Below are 20,424 nucleotides of genomic sequence, written 5' to 3'. Positions count from 1 at the left end.
ACGCATACATGTCTCTGTCTCTGTCCGTGTCTGCCCCACACTAGCATAACGTAGCAGGCGTTTAAAGAAACACGCATACATGTCTCTGTCTCTGTCCGTGTCTGCCCCACACTAGCATAACGTAGCAGGCGTTTAAAGAAACACACATACATGTCTCTGTCCGTGTCTGCCCCACACTAGCATAACGTAGCAGGCGTTTAAAGAAACACGCATACATGTCTCTGTCTCTGTCCGTGTCTGCCCCACACTAACATAACGTAGCAGGCGTTTAAAGAAACACACATACATGTCTCTGTCTCTGTCCGTGTCTGCCCCACACTAACATAACGTAGCAGGCGTTTAAAGAAACACACATACATGTCTCTGTCCGTGTCTGCCCCACACTAACATAACGTAGCAGGCGTTTAAAGAAACACACATACATGTCTCTGTCCGTGTCTGCCCCACACTAGCATAACGTAGCAGGCGTTTAAAGAAACACACATACATGTCTCTGTCCGTGTCTGCCCCACACTAGCATAACGTAGCAGGCGTTTAAAGAAACACACATACATGTCTCTGTCCGTGTCTGCCCCACACTAGCATAACGTAGCAGGCGTTTAAAGAAACACACATACATGTCTCTGTCCGTGTCTGCCCCACACTAACATAACGTAGCAGGCGTTTAAAGAAACACACATACATGTCTCTGTCCGTGTCTGCCCCACACTAGCATAACGTAGCAGGCGTTTAAAGAAACACACATACATGTCTCTGTCCGTGTCTGCCCCACACTAGCATAACGTAGCAGGCGTTTAAAGAAACACACATACATGTCTCTGTCTCTGTCCGTGTCTGCCCCACACTAGCATAACGTAGCAGGCGTTTAAAGAAACACACATACATGTCTCTGTCCGTGTCTGCCCCACACTAACATAACGTAGCAGGCGTTTAAAGAAACACACATACATGTCTCTGTCTCTGTCCGTGTCTGCCCCACACTAGCATAACGTAGCAGGCGTTTAAAGAAACACACATACATGTCTCTGTCCGTGTCTGCCCCACACTAACATAACGTAGCAGGCGTTTAAAGAAACACACATACATGTCTCTGTCTCTGTCCGTGTCTGCCCCACACTAGCATAACGTAGCAGGCGTTTAAAGAAACACACATACATGTCTCTGTCTCTGTCCGTGTCTGCCCCACACTAGCATAACGTAGCAGGCGTTTAAAGAAACACACATACATGTCTCTGTCCGTGTCTGCCCCACACTAACATAACGTAGCAGGCGTTTAAAGAAACACACATACATGTCTCTGTCTCTGTCCGTGTCTGCCCCACACTAGCATAACGTAGCAGGCGTTTAAAGAAACACACATACATGTCTCTGTCCGTGTCTGCCCCACACTAACATAACGTAGCAGGCGTTTAAAGAAACACACATACATGTCTCTGTCCGTGTCTGCCCCACACTAACATAACGTAGCAGGCGTTTAAAGAAACACACATACATGTCTCTGTCTCTGTCCGTGTCTGCCCCACACTAGCATAACGTAGCAGGCGTTTAAAGAAACACACATACATGTCTCTGTCCGTGTCTGCCCCACACTAGCATAACGTAGCAGGCGTTTAAAGAAACACACATACATGTCTCTGTCCGTGTCTGCCCCACACTAACATAACGTAGCAGGCGTTTAAAGAAACACACATACATGTCTCTGTCTCTGTCCGTGTCTGCCCCACACTAACATAACGTAGCAGGCGTTTAAAGAAACACACATGCATATCTCTGTCTCTGTCCGTGTCTGCCCCACACTAGCATAACGTAGCAGGCGTTTAAAGAAACACACATACATGTCTCTGTCTCTGTCCGTGTCTGCCCCACACTAGCATAACGTAGCAGGCGTTTAAAGAAACACACATACATGTCTCTGTCTCTGTCCGTGTCTGCCCCACACTAACATAACGTAGCAGGCGTTTAAAGAAACACACATACATGTCTCTGTCTCTGTCCGTGTCTGCCCCACACTAACATAACGTAGCAGGCGTTTAAAGAAACACACATACATGTCTCTGTCCGTGTCTGCCCCACACTAACATAACGTAGCAGGCGTTTAAAGAAACACACATACCGGACAAGTAGGTGCGCAGTGGATTATGTTCATTGTAGTTAATAACCATGTTTTCTGCACTAAACTTTGTATAATATTGGCCTGTTGGAAACTACAACTCCTAACTACATCGCACAGTTCGGGCTTGATCTGATTTATCTCTAGAAAAAAATGGCGCATTGAGTTCAGAGAAACTGAATGAAATGGAATTCAAATAATTGATCCTACAATTAGTTGAAAGAAAAAAACTCAATAACAGTTTTCAGTTCTCGCTCAGCACTGTAACATATAACTTTATTTTCCCCAGAGAGAATGTTAGTTTGGCAAGTCTGATAAGATTCAAAAAGCACTGGAGGTTGGTGGCACCTTAATTGGGGAGGGTGGGATCATGGTGATGGCTGGAGTGGAATAAGTGGAATGGTATCAACTACATCAAACACATGGCTTCCATGTTTTCTGTTCCATTTGCGGCGTTCCATCCATTATTATGAGCCGTCCTCTCCTCTGCAGCCTCCACTGGTGTAAACACATTACACAACACACACACTCACGAAGGAGCATGATCCACTCAGTCATAGACACACAGACCTTGGGTTTATGATTTCCTCTGGATTCCTATCTGTTGAACAATCAGTGGTTGAACATGGTTGGCCTGGAGATGTGATGTCATCCACACACACTCATGGATCATGTGACTCATTAGATCATGTGAGTGTGGAATGCAGAAGTGAGTGCTCACCTGGCTGAAACCAAGGAGACACAACAGGTTGTCGGTCAGGTGTCTGTGAGCCAGCTAAGGTAGGGCCGTTGAAAGAAATGGTTTAGTAGTATCTAGTCATTCCTGTTGTAAAAGAAAGTAATTTTATGGGGGGTAACAGATTACAAACAATCCCTTCCATTTAGGACTTATTTTATTTGCAACAGTTAGGAGAACATATCATTTTATTGTACTGATCAACATTTGCATAGAAGCAGTCTCTTCAAACTTGATCCTCTCAATCACGTGAGAAATAATTGACAGAAGTACTGAACGTAACAAATTCTAGTGCTGAACAGTTGTATTCATTTTTTATAATGAAAAAGTACCAACGTTTCAGTGTACCGTGCAAAACTAGTAGACTGTGTTGTTGCCCACAGATCCAGTTACTGTGTTGGAGTGGACAATGACGAGGGGTAAGCAGGTGTACTCTTTCACCCACAAGAAAGTGTGATTAGGCTATTCTAGCCAACCATGTCCCAAAGCAGGGTTTAATTTTCATCCCAGAGTGTTATAATATAATATAGCCTAGCTGGCTCTGTTCACCAGAATACTGCACTGGAAAAGTACCCGCTGTGGATTCAAAAACGACCCCCACATCAGACATAGAAAAAGTGACACGAGTGTTAGTTTTTGTCTCGAAAGCATCATTATGTTTCATAGGTTGATTATCTATGTCAAATCATAACGTCAATGATCTTCAGGTTGGAAAGTCAGAGCTCCAGAAAGATGCCTGAGTTTCGGAGCTTGTCCCCCCCCCCCCGGTTCCCAGTCATCTTGAACGCTCGGAAGTCTGATATTTCCAAGTTCCCAGTTTTGAACGACATAAGTACACAGTCACACAGTGTGTGCCAATGGCCTGAGTAGCTTGTGCCAGTCCGGTGGGAGGGAGGGCTGTTTGAGGTCACAATGAGGAGGACAGATTATTCCCTGTGAAGTCCAGTGGATGCCTCTGTCGGTCTCTTTCTTCAGCTTCAGAGGGGGACAAGACGCCTGCCCAGTGGGCTGTCACAGCGCAAAGATCACCTGACTGTCTCATGTGTGCATTTAGTTCAGTGCTATTCTTAGCCACGCTCTGGGGGAGTGTAGGGGACAGACTGGCAGACGCACAATGATGCCCAGGTACCCAGTAATATTTACCCAGCTTGATGCTTCTTGTGTGCATAATTGTTGTTGGGTTTTTGTGATACTGTTTTAGGCTTTGACTGTGGTGGATTTGAATGTGGTTAGAATTCCTAACTGGATTTTATTTTCAACTTCACAGAGCACTGCAGAGTGTGTGTTGTGCTTTGATTTACTAGTTCTTCAGCTGCGTTGCTATAGATTTACACAATTGAGGGGGGGACATTACTACTAGAGGAGGCCAATGGCTTGCTGTTATTGAGCCAATGACTATCCATTTTAAACCATGTCTTGGAAGAAGTGTGTGTGTGTGTGTATTTTTTTTCCAGTGGCCTCTGCTACATTAATATAAGGGGAACACTGGTGTAAATCTGCGGCTGTGTTATGCAATTTAATGTGGTGGAGATTTGGTTCTTTGACGGCTTAGAGTTGCTTCTCTATTTGGAACCAGTGTTTACCGCCTTTTAGTCAAAGGCTGTCTGTCTTCTGGCATTTTTAGGGAGTTTACTTTGGCACTGCAAGGCTCCGGCTCCTCACACATTTCTTATTTGTAGCTCTGATTGATAGACTTGGTGTATAAGGAAATTGTTGTTGTTATTACAAAGGCTAAATAGTAGTACATTTCAAACAATCACAAACTAGGGAGAGATAGAGGAACACTTGTATGCTTTGAGAGATGGCTACTACAAGGAAGTGAATATGTTGTTTATACAGTAGGCCTTTTGTGTAGGCTCTTTTTATAGGCTCAGTCCTAATTGAGGTCAGTACTGCTGTATGTAACAGTCTTGTAGTCATGCGCTGATGCTTTTATGAATGGCTCTGCTGATGTCTGACTGTCACAGGGTCTGTTTCCTTGTTTCTCTCTCTCTCTCTCTCTGTCCTTAGTTAAATGATACAAAGTTCCTAAACTGCTCCACTTTCTCGTCTACTGACTACTGTTCTGATAAGATAGAGGGCTGATTTGACTCAATTGAGTATCCTAGCTGCAGAAATGATTTGCAAAGCTCATTTTGTATGTTTTGTTTTTGTGGTCTGTTCTGTTTGTTAAGCTGAATCGTATTACTTCCTAGGTTATATGAGAAGATGGTTATCAAAGCAGCATGCTGAGCAGTAATAATGTGCTCCTGAAACATTGACAGGGGCTTTAGGCTGGCGGGACTGTCATTGGATCCCATAATGTAGGCTGTACAGTATTTACGTCACACTGCCTAAAACTCTAGGCCATAGTGAGACTAGTTGGATATGAATAGCCTAATGTGTGTTGGTGACAATTTTGTTCTTCACCCGTCAGTGAATACCTCAGGCATGCCTCAGAGCGGACATCATTGATGACTTAGTTGTCTGGGGGGAATAGGTTTCTGAACAGATGGAGCTGTGGAAAACCTGGGCTGTCTCAGGGTGCGTCCCAAATCGGAACCCTAGAGCAGGGAATAGGGTGCCATTTGGGATGAAGGCAGAGTGTTTAACAAGGTATTCTGCTCTGCTCTCTACAATTGGGATGGGAATATTCTTGGCGTGCCTTTAAAATGCTGATTCATCCCAGGGTAGGCCTCACGGGAGGCTGGAACTCTGACGTCCTTTACTGAGTCCAAGGATGATGACTATGATGTACCATCATTTGCTTTCTAGCCTTAATTTCTTGAATCTTGTTTTTCGTTTACCTCTTCGATCAGTGCTATCATTGAGTGAAGGTTTGATGATGGGCATGTAGAGGGGACTTTGAACCCAGATAATTGTGAGGACCCTGACACATAATTCAAACCACATTATATACAGCCATTATGTGTTAGGCTAATGTGATACCAATTATCAAACATTTTGAAATTAGCAATCAGCAATGGAGAATTTGATTAAAAGTTCCTTTCTCAATCAATCAAATGTATTTAGAAAAAAAACGTTTTACATCAGCAGATGTCACAAAGTGCTTATGCAGAAACCCAGCCTAAAACCCCAAAGAGCAAGCGACGTAGGTGCATGGTGGCTAGGAAAAACTCCCAAGAAAGGCAGGAACCTAGGAAGAAACCTAGAGTGGCACCAGGCTCTGAGGGGTGCCTGTTGGAGATTATAACAGTACATGACCATTTAAGGCTAGATCATTCTTCAAGATGTTCAAACGCTCATAGATGACCAGCAGTGTCAAATAATAGTCACAGTGGTTATGAAGGGTGCAACAGGTCAGCACCTCAGGAGTAAATGTCAGTTGGCTTTTCATAGCCAAGCATTTAGAGGTCGAGACAGCAGGTGCAGTAGAGCGAGAGAGGGTCGAGACAGCAGGTCCGGGATAAGGTAGCAGGCCCGGTAAACAGGAACTTCATCAGCAGTACGAGCAGGTGGACTGAGGACTGGGACAGCCAGGAGATGCCAGGCCAGGTAGTCCTGAGGCCGGGTCTTAGGGCTCAGGTCCCCTGGGAGGGGAGAGCGAGAGAGAGAGATGGGATAATTAGAGGGGGCATACTTAAGATCCCACAGGACACCAGATAAGACAGGAGAAAAACACCAGTTAGGACAGACTGACCCCCCCCAAAGTGAATGGCTAAGCCTTTAGGAATATTGGTAATACTCTACTGTCACCAGTGTTTGGTAAACAGCAGGTCACACAACACACGCTGGTAGCCCTGGCCAGTACACATCCCTGGCCAGTACACATCCCTGGCCAGTACACATCCCTGGCCAGTACACATCCCTGGCCCTGACAGACCACAGTGACATAGAGACATAAATACATGTAGGCTGTGACTTAGCTGTTCTCACTCCCTCTCAATAGGCTACCCTTCACCCCATCATCCCCCCATAAATGTGAACAGTAGCCTTTAAGAGGTCCCCTTCTCACAGACTCTCCAATAAACAGCTAGAAATAGATATACGCTGCTTCCCATCCCTCAGATTTAGATAAATGCTGGTCTGTCTGGTCTGTCTTTTATGGCCTTCCAAGCCAAACAGGAGGCTGGTGGTGTGGTTGAGGCTGGTGGTGTGGTTGAGGCTGGTGGTGTGGTTGAGGCTGGTGGTGTGGTTGAGGCTGGTGGTGTGGTGGTGGTGTGGTGGAGGCTGGTGGTGTGGTGGAGGCTGGTGGTGTGGCCATAGCCGTCTCTATTCCCCCTGTGGTGGAGGCTGGTGGGTGGCCATAGCCGTCTCTGTTTCCCCCTGTGGTGGAGGCTGGTGGGTGGCCATAGCCGTCTCTATTCCCCACTGTGGTGGAGGCTGGTGGGTGGCCATAGCCGTCTCTGTTCCCCCTGTGGTGGAGGCTGGTGGGTGGCCATAGCCGTCTCTGTTCCCCCTGTGGTGGAGGCTGGTGGGTGGCCATAGCCGTCTCTGTTTCCCCCTGTGGTGGAGGCTGGTGGGTGGCCATAGCCGTCTCTGTTTCCCCCTGTGGTGGAGGCTGGTGGGTGGCCATAGCCGTCTCTGTTTCCCCCTGTGGTGGAGGCTGGTGGGTGGCCATAGCCGTCTCTGTTTCCCCCTGTGGTGGAGGCTGGTGGGTGGCCATAGCCGTCTCTGTTTCCCCCTGTGGTGGAGGCTGGTGGGTGGCCATAGCCGTCTCTGTTTCCCCCTGTGGTGGAGGCTGGTGGGTGGCCATAGCCGTCTCTGTTTCCCCCTGTGGTGGAGGCTGGTGGGTGGCCATAGCCGTCTCTGTTTCCCCCTGTGGTGGAGGCTGGTGGGTGGCCATAGCCGTCTCTGTTTCCCCCTGTGGTGGAGGCTGGTGGGTGGCCATAGCCGTCTCTGTTTCCCCCTGTGGTGGAGGCTGGTGGGTGGCCATAGCCGTCTCTGTTTCCCCCTGTGGTGGAGGCTGGTGGGTGGCCATAGCCGTCTCTGTTTCCCCCTGTGGTGGAGGCTGGTGGGTGGCCATAGCCGTCTCTGTTTCCCCACTGTGGTGGAGGCTGGTGGGTGGCCATAGCCGTCTCTATTCCCCACTGTGGTGGAGGCTGGTGGGTGGCCATAGCCGTCTCTATTCCCCACTGTGGTGGAGACAGGTGGGTGGCCATAGCCGTCTCTATTCCCCACTGTGGTAGAGGCTGGTGGGTGGCCATAGCTGTCTCTGCTTCCCATCAGGCAGGCGATGGTATGAGGGACGGAATGGCAGCAATGGTACGACTGTTGGCCCTGCCAGGCCCACCGACCCAAAGGGCTGACGGATTAAGAGAGCTTTTTAGCCAACTGTCAGTCCATCAGTGTCACCTCTCTTTACTTTTTATGATTATTTATACTTTATGTAACCAGACAGAGTTTAGTTTGATGGCCTTTGCTACTCTGACTGTGTGAGGACAGGTCTGACTGGGGAATGTCTGTCTGTACATGCTGCTGATGTTTTCAGACTCCGTTTGCTAGTTTTAGTAGAAGGTCTACATTCATTGTTAGTAGTGCCAGCGTGATCATATGCTTCATGCTTGTCCTCTATCCTCCCTCACTTTCTCTCTCCAGCTGGTCATCCCCACAGCTGGACCCTAGCCAGATCAGATTGATACTGTACCAAGACTGTGAGCGACGGGGGAGAAATGTCCTCTTTGACTCCAGTTCCAAAAAGAGGAGCGCAGAGGAAGCCCCTGCCTCGGTGAGTGACGTGTGTATCTGACTGACAAGAGGTGTTTAATGGGGCAGTACACCACAATGTGGGCGAAATAGGAAACTCTGTCTAAAGCTCCTCCTGTGGCTTTATTAAACAGGGCTTAACCGGGTTGAGCTGGAGCTCTGATCTCAATACGAGTAGCATCATCCGAGACCCGCCACTGACGTGTAAAGCATTCTCCCAGACTCACATGACCGCAGTCTCTGTGACTGACTGCTGACTGACTCTCTCTCTCACTTCAGCCTTTTTGTCATTGTGCTGTCACGGGTTACTTGCTGCAATCTACTGTGATGTTGACAACGCCCATCTGCTTGACCTGTATCACCCATATGTGTCCAAATAGAATGTGCATATTTACTTTAACCTGTTCTAAATCCTTTTTTTACATGTTTATTGTTGTACATGCAATTTGTTTGTTGGATAAGGGCCAAAATGAGCCATGCCTGTCTATTCAACAAGTGTGTACTATGTTTGTCATTGCCAACCAATGCATTCTGCTGCATGGTTAAAGGTGAAGTCTGATCCCTAGCACATTATACTTTATTGCCTGATGATATTGTTTCTCCATAGAGAGGGGGAGAGCAAGTCTAGAGAGAGCGGGAGTGAGCTAGAGAGGGGAGAGCAAGACTAGAGAGAGCGGGAGTGAGCTAGAGAGGGGAGAGCAAGCCTAGAGAGAGAGGGGGGAGTGAGCTAGAGAGGGGAGAGCAAGTCTAGAGAGAGAGGAAGTGAGCTAGAGGGGAGAGCAAGCCTAGAGAGGGAGTGAGCTAGAGAGGGAGTGAGCTAGAGAGGGAGTGAGCTAGAGAGGGAGTGAGCTAGAGAGGGAGTGAGCTAGAGAGGGAGTGAGCTAGAGAGGGAGTGAGCTAGAGAGGGAGTGAGCTAGAGAGGGAGTGAGCTAGAGAGGGAGTGAGCTAGAGAGGGAGTGAGCTAGAGAGGGAGTGAGCTAGAGAGGGAGTGAGCTAGAGAGGGAGTGAGCTAGAGAGGGAGTGAGCTAGAGAGGGAGTGAGCTAGAGAGGGAGAGCTAGAGTGAGGGAGGTAGGGAGAGCTGGTTAGAGGGAGGTAGGGAGAGCTGGTTAGAGGGAGGTAGGGAGAGCTGGTTAGAGGGAGGTAGGGAGAGCTGGTTAGAGGGAGGTAGGGAGAGCTGCTTAGAGGGAGGTAGGGAGAGCTGGTTAGAGGGAGGTAGGGAGAGCTGGTTAGAGGGAGGTAGGGAGAGCTGCTTAGAGGGAGGTAGGGAGAGCTGCTTAGAGGGAGGTAGGGAGAGCTGCTTAGAGGGAGGTAGGGAGAGCTGCTTAGAGGGAGGTAGGGAGAGCTGCTTAGAGGGAGGTAGGGAGAGCTGCTTAGAGGGAGGTAGGGAGAGCTGCTTAGAGGGAGGTAGGGAGAGCTGCTTAGAGGGAGGTAGGGAGAGCTGCTTAGAGGGAGGTAGGGAGAGCTGCTTAGAGGAGGTAGGGAGAGCTGCTTAGAGGGAGGTAGGGAGAGCTGCTTAGAGGGAGGTAGGGAGAGCTGCTTAGAGGGAGGTAGGGAGAGCTGCTTAGAGGGAGGTAGGGAGAGCTGCTTAGAGGGAGGTAGGGAGAGCTGCTTAGAGGGAGGTAGGGAGAGCTGCTTAGAGGGAGGTAGGGAGAGCTGCTTAGAGGGAGGTAGGGAGAGCTGCTTAGAGGGAGGTAGGGAGAGCTGCTTAGAGGGAGGTAGGGAGAGCTGCTTAGAGGGAGGTAGGGAGAGCTGCTTAGAGGGAGGTAGGGAGAGCTGCTTAGAGGGAGGTGGGGGTTGCAATTCCAGCTCACCAGTTCCTGAGGAAGTCCTATGACAGCCATTCACATGTTCCAGCCTTTGTGTTCTCTATCGGGGCAGGCCAGACATTTGTTTGATGCGACCCATTACCGTAGCAAAGAAAGGCACACAGTCCACAAAAGCATTCCAGTGCAAAATAGGGTGCTATTCTCTGGCACGTCACATGGGGGAAAGCAGATTGGAGTGTATTTTTCATTTGTTTGGATTTGTGACTAACGGATAGAACATTGTATGCTCTGACATCAATCATTTCAAGAGGTAGAGAAAGCCTGTGTAAATACTGTGTGTTGGTTGTGTTTGCTTAGAAATACAAGATAGAGGCCTGATGTTTTTCCCCGTCACTAACATGTCTAGTTTCTTCCAAGCTAGTGCACTCAAAACACAGCGATGTAGGCCTATAACATAAAGCATGAACAGAACAACGTTTTAGTTGCAGTACACTCATTTTTTTTGCGGAAAGATTGTACTGTTACACTCTTGCATTCCTAGTGTATGTATGTAAGAGTACTGTGTGCCCTCTGTGCAAAAGATATGCAACTTCAGTGTTGAAAAATCAATAAACAGCTCAATCCTAGGACAAAGACTATATGCTATTCTTTAAGTGGTAAACTTGACTAAACACTGATTACCTGGCGACTCACCCTGAATTTAATTTAGCTGATCGCTACATACAGTGTATTCAGACCCCTTGACTTTTCCCACATTTTGTAACGTTACAGCCTCATTCTAAAATGGATTAAATACAACTTTTTCCTCAGCAATCTACACACAATACCCCATAATGACAAAGTGAAAACAGGTTGTTAGAAATGTTTGCAAATGTATTCAGATCCAAAGAAAAATACCTTATTTACATAAGTATTCCGATTCTTTGTTATGCGACTCGAAATTGAGCTCAGGTGCAACCTGTTTCCATTGATCATCCTTGAGATGTTTCTACAACTTGATTTGAGTCCACCTGTAGTAAATGTAATTGATTGGACATGATTTGGAAAGGCACACACCTGTCTATATAAGCTCCCACAGTTGACAGTGCATGTCAGAGTAAAAACCAAGCCATGAGGTCAAAGGAATTGTCCGTAGAGCTCCGAGACAGGATTGTGTCGTAGCACAGATCTTGGGAAGGGTACTTAAAAATCTTCAGCATTGAAGGTCCCAAGAACACAGTGGCCTCCATCATTCTTAAATAGAAGAAGCTTGGAACCACCAAGACTCTTCCTAGAGCTGGCCACCCGGCCAAACTCCGCAATCAGGGGAGAAGGAACTTGGTCAGGGAGGTGACCAAGAACCCGATGGTCACTCTGACAGAATTCTAGAGTTCCTCTGTGGAGATAGGAGAACCTTCCAGAAGGACAACAATCTCTGCAGCACTCCACCAATCAGGCCTTTTTATGGTAGAGTGGCCAGACGGAAGCCAATCTTCGGTAAAAAGGCATGGCAGCCCTTTTGGAATTTGCCAAAAGGCACCTAAAGACTCTATGAGAAACAATATTATCTGGTCTGATGAAACCTGGCACCATCCTTATGGTGAAGCATAGTGGTGGCAGAATCATGCTGTGGGGATATTTTTCAGCGGCAGGGACTGGGAGACTCGTCAGGATCGAGGGAAAGATGACGGAGCAAAATACAGAGATCCTTGATGAAAACCTGCTCCAGAGCGCTCAGGACCTCAGACTGGGACAAAGGTTCACCTTCCAACAGGACAACAACCCTAAGCACACAGCCAAGTGTCGTGTCTTTGCCTATGCCGGATTAAGTGATATGACATGCTATTCTATAAAAAATAATTTCTCTGTAATTAATATTACCTGATTAAACTAATCAGGTAGATAATTAACTAGAAAGTCGGGGCACCACGAAAACGTGTTTTATAGAGCTGTTACCTTCAGAATAAACTCGTAAAGACCTAGTAATCTTTTACATCAATAGCAGTCAATATTAATCGTCACCTTATTTCAGTCTCATCTGAACATCATAGAATTATTGGTTATTGGTTAGTTGGTTGGTTAGAATTATCTTCACGAACCCTGGCTAACAAGTTGAATCAGCAATACAAACTTTGGTTTAATTATTTATTTACTAAATACCTAAATCATCACACAGAATGGATATTATGTCATACAGAAAACGTCCCTGGTGGATGGAGCCGACATGATGGCTGGTTACACAAAGGAAAGGGGGTTGGGTTTGAGTGACAGAGCGGGAAGACTGAGGAACAAAGGGAGAAGCTATCCTATCGTAAATACAGTATCTTATGCATTCTAAATTACCGCCCATTTGAAAAAGGAGGATGCAATAAATATTTACTCTGAGCTGTGCTTCGGTAGGTTGGTCGTAGATGCTGGCCGTGTTGCCCAACAGAGATCTTCCTTGTCCTTTGAAGAGTGTCTCTGGTGGTAAACTGGATACTTGGTAGTATCGTGTTGTTTATTAGACAGGTCCTTTCCGAGCCCAAGTTTACATCGGCCACTGACAACTCAACGTCTAGGAGGTATCACTTCTGGAGTGAATAAGAGTTCAAAGTTCATACCAAGTTGCCATACTTGTTCTGGCTGGTATAGTCAAAATTCATCCTTCCGGCGTGTATAGGTCGTCACTTTCACATTGAAATTCGATGCTAATTTCTTAAGGTCCTTGTTGTTCATCCAGAGCTCACGCTGAGGTTGGCTTAGTTCTTTAGGTGATCTTTGTCCTTTCAACTCAGGGACCGAAAGTCCTCACGTCCCTGGAACAGCTTATCTGAACACTTTCAACATAGGACTGTCGCCCTAATGTCATCGGAACAGAAAGTTATATTTTCGTTAAGGGCTTATATAGTGGAGAGCGAGAAGGGTGTGTTTTTCATAGTTTATAACCAGGCAGGGTAGCCTAGTGGTTAGAGCGTTGGACTAGTAACCGAAAGGTTGCAAGTTCAAATCCCAGAGCTGACAAGGTACAAATATGTCGTTAACTGCCCCTGAACAGGCAGTTAACCCACTGTTCCTAGGCCGTCATTGAAAATAAGAATTTGTTCTTAACTGACTTGCCTAGTTAAATAAAAAATAGTTTATAACCAATGTCTCTCCACAGGGGTGGGCCACTGATTGAGCAGAGCTTTAACCTTATGAAAACCCAATTCTCGCATTTGGAAGCTAAAATTACATTTAATCTTTTCACAAATAGTTTCATATTTAAACATTTAAATTGCACAACAATTCCATGTGAATCTGATAACTATAATGTGTAGACATTCCAAGATACACTTTGTCATCCTATCATTAATAAGAATGTCTCAGATGACAACCAAACTGACATCATATTCATTACGTACCAACGCATATTTTCAACTGGTTGAATTACCGAAATATGGTTCCTTTCCCCCCACCTTCCCAGACTTTATATGTTTAACAAAGGCTCTTCAAGAGTCCTTCTGTAGAATCAAGAGAGAGAGGGAAGGGAGAAAGGTATTTATGGGGGGGTCATAAACCTACCCCCAGACCAACGTCATGACACAAGACAACGCAGGAGTGACTTCGGGACAAGTCACTGAAAGTCCTTGAGTTGCCCAGCCAGAGCCCGGACTTGAACCCGATCGAACATCTCTGGAGAGACCTGAAAATAGCTGTGCATCGACACTCCCCATCCAACCTGACAGAGCTTGAGAGCTTCTGCAGGGAAGAATGGGAGAAACTCCCTGAATACAGTTGTGCCAAGCTTGTAGTGTCATACCCAAGAAGATTCAAAGCTGTAATTGCTGCCAAAGGTGCTTCAACAAAGTACTGAGTAAAGTGTCTGAATACTTATGAAAAGGTGCTATTTCCATTTATTATTTTATAAATTAGCAACATTTTCTAAAAACCTGTTTTTGCTTTTTCATTATAGGGTATTGTGTGTAGATTTGATACAAATGTCATCAATTTTAGAATAATACCAACTTACCAAAATGTGTAAAAAGTCACGGGTGTCTGAATACTTTCTGAATGCACGTACATTCAGTCTGAAACGGGCATCCTAGAAGTCGTTTGTGTGACTTCAAAATTATGAGCGTTGTAGACAAAACAAATGAATCAACGGTTGGATCGTCTCTAAGGAATCAAAGTTGATAACACCATCATGTAGGCCGGTTCTGGCCCAACCCATCAGTTTATGGGACCAATCAGAATGTGTTCGCGTTCTAGAACTCCTCGGGGAGTGAAGCAAATCCAGACTCATCGTGGAGATGAAACGTCACTTTTGCCGGAGCGATGTAAATGGGTAGCCAGTCAAAAACACACTCGTACCAACATCTCAAATATTGAAACTAGAGAAACTCCTATGCTAGAACCAGGGCCTTATTCTACATATGTGAATGTGTTATTTGTGTGGTTTTCCCCACATCAGAAGATGTGCAGTAGCGAGGCCCAGGTGAAGATGTATGGGAAGTGCTGCCAGCTGAGGCCTACAGGGGGCAGCTCCAACTCTCTGGACAGTTCCTGTGCTGCCGAGGCCCGGGAACCCAGGGAACAAGGGCTGCGCTTCCAGGTGAGAACATACTGTGTGATAGCCAGAGGGTGCACTTGACCCAAAGCCTGTTTTTAGAATGGGAAGTTCCATTGACAGGAGATGAGCTCTCCAGTTCATCTCTATGGGTGAGTACAGTCCCTTTATCATGATCAAACGACCCTCAAACCCTATTATGTCGGTCCCGTTCCACCTTCTTTACCCTCTCTGTTCTCCACCTCCTTTCCCTCTCTCCTCCTCTCCTGTCTCTCAGGGGTTGCGGTGTTCCTCTGATGCCAACATGTTGGGGGAGATGATGTTTGGCTCGGTGGCCATGAGCTACAAGGGCTCCACACTCAAGATCCACCAGATACGGTGAGATCCAGGGAACAAGAGGGGGAGTGAAGTCAGTTAGGCAGTCTGTCAGGATTTCCATTAGCCACAAATAGTTGTTTTTTGGGGGTGGTAAATAATATGAAAAGCCGATTTAAATAAAATTGTCGCTGACCAATTTTCCAGGAGCAGAAAAAACGATCCCATTGCAAAATAATGCATTTTAGCCTGTTCGTAGATTGAAATACCAGTCGATGTAGTGCGAGAGCTGCTGCTACAGCTCATCAAACAGCTGTTTGTTGCTGCTGGAGTGAAACGTGTGCTTTTTATAAGCACAATCATTGCGTAACAATTCTAAATACAATCACATGTTAAAAACAATGGCCACAATTAAAAATAGCTTCTGTTTGTATTTCTCAACTGGTAATTGAATCGTGCTTCCCATTCACCATTCAAGTGCATAAGCAACGTAGGCAGGCTTCAGCGAGTCATACACCACTTTGCAATGAGCTGGAGGCAGTATGCATTGTGAAAACGTATACTTCATGGTTTGTAACCTGAACGTTTTACCACATATCTTGCCTTTTTAAAGGAGCCTAACCAAAATCCAACCAAACGTGTAGGCAATCATTTTATAAAGACTTCCGTATGCCATTGAAACCCTGTTCTATTGTTTTTCAAATAATTGTTTTTTCATTGTCCAGTAACCAAAGGCACAAATCTAGTCATTATCAACCCATGCTAGTTGTTGCATCTTTAATACTCCCCTCTTTCTAAATTTGAAATGGATATTTTCATCTGTTTCATGAAACCGCTCGCGTGTGCGGTGTGCTTTTGACAAGTGTTTTCCCGCTAAATGCATTATGGAACAAACATTCAGAATTGTAAGTTAAACGTTCTGATCTGTTGCATGAGCCTCATTGCTTTGAAATGTTTTTGGGGATGTATCCAGGCCTACTGGTTGTATGAATTTGGGATCTATTGTCCCACAACTGTCCCAAAGTCTGTTTGGAATAGGCGTTTTCTTTCTCGCACAGATAGAATGATGATTGATTGATTGATTGAATAGGTCAACTTTTCTGCTATCGGGGAAAGTAGATTGACATAGGCTAGTGAATTAGCTGTTTGTTACTTGTCTTATTGGCTGAGAAAAACGCTGTTGCATCCTCAAATTGAATGTTCTGTTAAGATGAATTACCATAAGCTAAATGTGATTTCTGTCATCCTGAGCACCGTGGGTGGATGCCCTAATCAGTTAATGTACCCAATGCATATGGGCCCGGAACATTTCTTCAATGTCCAGGGTCAAATGTCCAGCGTCACATTTTCCTAACGGAAACCCTGCAGTCTGTCCCACACAGCACTTTGAAGCAGAGATCAGAGAAATGTACACAAATATACATAACACACATCAGGAGCACCAAGTCATCGTGACTTTGTTCTTTCCTCCTCCCCTCTCTTTTTCTCCCCTCCTTGTCTGTCCACAGGTCACCCCCTCAGCTGATGCTGAGTAAAGTGTTTACAGCCCGAACTGGGAGTAGTGTCTATGGCAGCCTTAACACGTAAGCCCTAGTACGGTGCAATCTCTCTCACTTTCTCCTTTCTAAACCTGCTATGTCTCTTTCTCCTACATACAGTGCATTCAGAAAGTATTCAGTCACCTTGACTTTTTCCACATTTTGATATGTATAAAGCATTATTCTAAAATTGATTTATCTTTTTCTCCTTATCAATCTACACACAATACCCCATAATGACAAAGCAAAAACAGGTTTAAAAAAAAAAAAAAAAAACTGAAGTTCACATTTACATAAGTATTCAGAACCTTTACTCAGTACTTTGTTGAAGCACTTTTGGCAGCTATTACAGCCTCAAATCTTCTCTGGTATGATTCTACAAGCTTGGCACACCAGTATTTGGGGAGTTTCTCCCATTCTTCTCTGCAGAGCCTCAAGCTCTATCAGGTCAGATGGGGAGTGTCGCTGCACAGCTATTTTCAGGTCCTTCCAGAGATGTTCGATTGGGTTCAAGTCTGGGCTCTGGCTGGGCCACTCAAGGATTTTCAGTGACTTGTCCCGAAGTCACTCCTGCGTTGTCTTGGCATTGTGCTTAGGGTCGTTGTCCTGTTGGAAGGTGAACCTCCGCTCCAGTCTGAGGTCCTGAGCGCTCTGGAGCAGGTTTTCATCAGGGGTCTCTGTACTTCCGTTCATCTTTCCCTCGATCTTGACTAATCTCCCAGTCCCTGCCGCTGAAGAACATCCCACAGCATGATGCTGCCACCACCACGCTTCACCATAGGGATGGTGCCAGATTTCCTCCAGACGTGACACTTGGCATTCAGGACAAAGAGTTCAATCTTGGTTTCATCATACCAGAGAATCTCATTTCTCATGGTCTGATTTCTCATGGTCATGAGTCTTCAGGTGCCTTTTGGCCATATCCAAGCGGCCTGTCATGTGCTTTTTGCTGAGGAGTGGCTTTTGTCTGGCCACTCTACCACAAAGGCCTATTTGGTGGAGTGCTGCAGAGATGTTTGTCCTTGTGGAAGGTTCTCCCATCTCCACAGAGGAACTCTAGAGCCCTGTCAGAGTGACCATCGGGTTCTTGTTCACCTCCCTGACCAAGGCCCTTCTCTCCTGATTGCTCAGTTAGTCCAGGCGGCCAGCTCTAGGAAGAGTCTTGGTTGTTCCAAACCTCTTCCATTTAAGAAAGATGGAAGCCACTGTGCTCTTGGGGACCTTGAATGCTACAGACATTTTTTGGTACCCTTACCCAGATCTGTGCTCCGACACAATCCTGTCTCGGAGCTCTACGGACAATTCCTTTGACCTCATGGCTTGGTTTTTGCTCTGACATGCACTGTCAACTGTGGGACCTTATATAGACAGGTGTGTGCCTTTCCAAATCCTGTACAATTGAATTTAATTGACTCCAATGAAGTTGTCGAAATATCTCAAGGATGATCAGCACCAATTTCGAGTCTCATAGCAAAGGTCTGAATAGTTAATAAGGTATGTGTAAAAATGTCAAATCTGTTTTTGCTTTGTCATTATGGGGTATTGTGTGTAGATGGAAGAGGGAAACAATTATTTTATCCATTTTAGAATAAGGCTGTAACGTAACAAAATTTGGGAAAAGTTAAGAGGTCTCCTTTCTAAACCTTCTCTCTCTCTCTCCTTTCTAAACCTTCTCTCTCTCTCTCCTTTCTAAACCTTCTCTCTCTCTCTCCTTTCTAAACCTTCTCTCTCTCTCTCCTTTCTAAACCTTCTCTCTCTCTCTCCTTTCTAAACCTTCTCTCTCTCTCTCCTTTCTAAACCTTCTCTCTCTCTCTCCTTTCTAAACCTTCTCTCTCTCTCTCCTTTCTAAACCTTCTCTCTCTCTCTCCTTTCTAAACCTTTCTCTCTCTCTCCTCCTTTCTAAACCTCTCTCTCTCTCTCTCCTTTCTAAACCTTCTCTCTCTCTCTCTCCTTTCTAAACCTTCTCTCTCTCTCTCTCCTTTCTAAACCTTCCTTTCTCTCTCTCTCCTTTCTAAACCTTCTCTCTCTCTCTCTCCTTTCTAAACCTTCTCTCTCTCTCTCCTTTCTAAACCTTCTCTCTCTCTCTCCTTTCTAAACCTTCTCTCTCTCTCTCCTTTCTAAACCTTCTCTCTCTCTCTCCTTTCTAAACCTTCTCTCTCTCTCTCCTTTCTAAACCTTCTCTCTCTCTCTCCTTTCTAAACCTCTCTCTCTCTCCTTTCTAAACCTTCTCTCTCTCTCCTTTCTAAACCTTCTCTCTCTCTTTCTAAACCTTTCTCTCCTCTCTCTTTCTCTCTCTCTCCTTTCTAAACCTTCTCTCTCTCTCTCTCTCCTTTCTAAACCTTCTCTCTCTCTCTCCTTTCTAAACCTTCTCTCTCTCTCTCCTTTCTAAACCTGCTCGCTCTCTCCTTTCTAAACCTTCTCTCTCTCTCTCTCCTTTCTAAACCTTCTCTCTCTCTCTTTCCTTTCTAAACCTTCTCTCTCTCTCTCTCCTTTCTAAACCTTCTCTCTCTCTCTCTCTCCTTTCTAAACCTGCTCGCTCTCTCTTTCCTTTCTAAACCTGCTCTTTCTTCTCTTTCTATTCTTGATCTCAGTCTCTCCCAATAAAATTTGAACCTCTGCTGTTGTCTTTGTGCTCCTGGCAGACTGCAGGACAGCCTGGAGTTCATGGGTCAGGACCCCAATTCTTTGAGGCCTGATCAGAACACTGTGACCAACGGCCTCCTGGGGAACATAGGTAACCACAACAACTACAGACAGGACCACATCACAACTGACTGGCACCTGCAATGTCTCGCACATAAAGGACATGAATGGATGTATACCGTTCATATCAACACCTATGCATTTTCAGTTATTTTGGTTGGACTGAAGCACTGTTTTGTTTAACTCCGTTTATCCATCATATCTTCATGTATCGTTTTATCAATGTACATACAGTATGTGATACACTGACTGTCTTTGGAAGTTTGCTACATGTGAATTGACTTCAATTGAAACGAGGTGTATTCTCTGTATTCTCCAGGCACATTTTTTTGTGTTCTTTTCCCTCTTTTAACGTCCATTTCAGGACAACCTGAAGCAGTTTAGGACCACAATGGCTGCGTTTAGACACGCAGCCCAATTCTGATCTTTTTTCCACTCTGGTCTTTTGACAAATCAGATCAGCTCTGGAAAATATCTTATGTGAAAAGATCTGTGATTGCTTAAAAGACTAATTAGTGGAAAAAATATTAGAATTGGGCTGCATGTCTAAATGTAGCCATTATGATCCCAAACTGTTTCAGGTTGTCCCCCCTCTCCATTGGGTTGGAGTGTGACCTCCTGCTTCATTACTAACCATGGTTCATGTCCTGTCTTGTTTTGTTTGTCTCTTCTCCCTGTTCGTTTGTGCTGCGCAGGTTTCTCTCAGCTCTGCAGCCCGCGCCGGGCCTTCTCTGAGCAGGGCCCTCTGCGCCTCATCAAGAGTGCCTCTTTCTTTTCAGGTTTGCAGTGTGCTCGTGTGCAGTTGCATGCGCGTGTACATACATTGCATGTGTCTGCAAGTGTACTACGGGCATGCTCAATATCTGCTTTAGGGTCCTCACTCCCTCCTCCCTACTGTCCTCACTCCCTCCCTACTGTCCTCACTCCCTCCTTCCATCACTCCTTCCCATCCTCCTTCCATCACTCCTTCCCATCCTCCTTCCATCACTCCTTCCCATCCTCCTTCCATCACTCCTTCCCATCCTCCTTCCATCACTCCTTCCCATCCCCCTTCCATCACTCCTTCCCATCCTCCTTCCATCACTCCTTCCCATCCTCCTTC

The 20,424-nt window shown here is 45.8% G+C and overlaps 1 protein-coding gene across 2 annotated transcripts in view; it reads left to right on the top strand.

Moving 5' to 3' along the window:
- Positions 1 to 20,424, top strand: part of LOC112228255 (folliculin-interacting protein 1) — a 67,016-nt gene that overhangs the window by 22,286 nt on the left and 24,306 nt on the right. The window contains exons 1-7 of one of the 2 annotated variants that reach the window (XM_024393422.2): positions 3,687 to 3,971; positions 8,385 to 8,514; positions 14,671 to 14,811; positions 15,044 to 15,144; positions 16,590 to 16,664; positions 19,262 to 19,353; positions 20,018 to 20,101. In XM_024393422.2, coding sequence (XP_024249190.2) covers positions 3,961 to 3,971; positions 8,385 to 8,514; positions 14,671 to 14,811; positions 15,044 to 15,144; positions 16,590 to 16,664; positions 19,262 to 19,353; positions 20,018 to 20,101 — 634 coding nt within the window. In that variant the 5' untranslated portion in view covers positions 3,687 to 3,960. Of the gene's footprint in view, positions 1 to 3,686; positions 3,972 to 8,384; positions 8,515 to 14,670; positions 14,812 to 15,043; positions 15,145 to 16,589; positions 16,665 to 19,261; positions 19,354 to 20,017; positions 20,102 to 20,424 lie in introns of those variants that run through there. The other variant, XM_024393424.2, reaches the window with a different exon arrangement.

The sequence above is a fragment of the Oncorhynchus tshawytscha genome, linkage group LG30 (genome assembly GCF_018296145.1).
Source record: "Oncorhynchus tshawytscha isolate Ot180627B linkage group LG30, Otsh_v2.0, whole genome shotgun sequence".
Lineage (NCBI taxonomy): Eukaryota > Metazoa > Chordata > Actinopteri > Salmoniformes > Salmonidae > Oncorhynchus > Oncorhynchus tshawytscha.
This window is presented reverse-complemented; position numbering and strand designations above follow the sequence as displayed.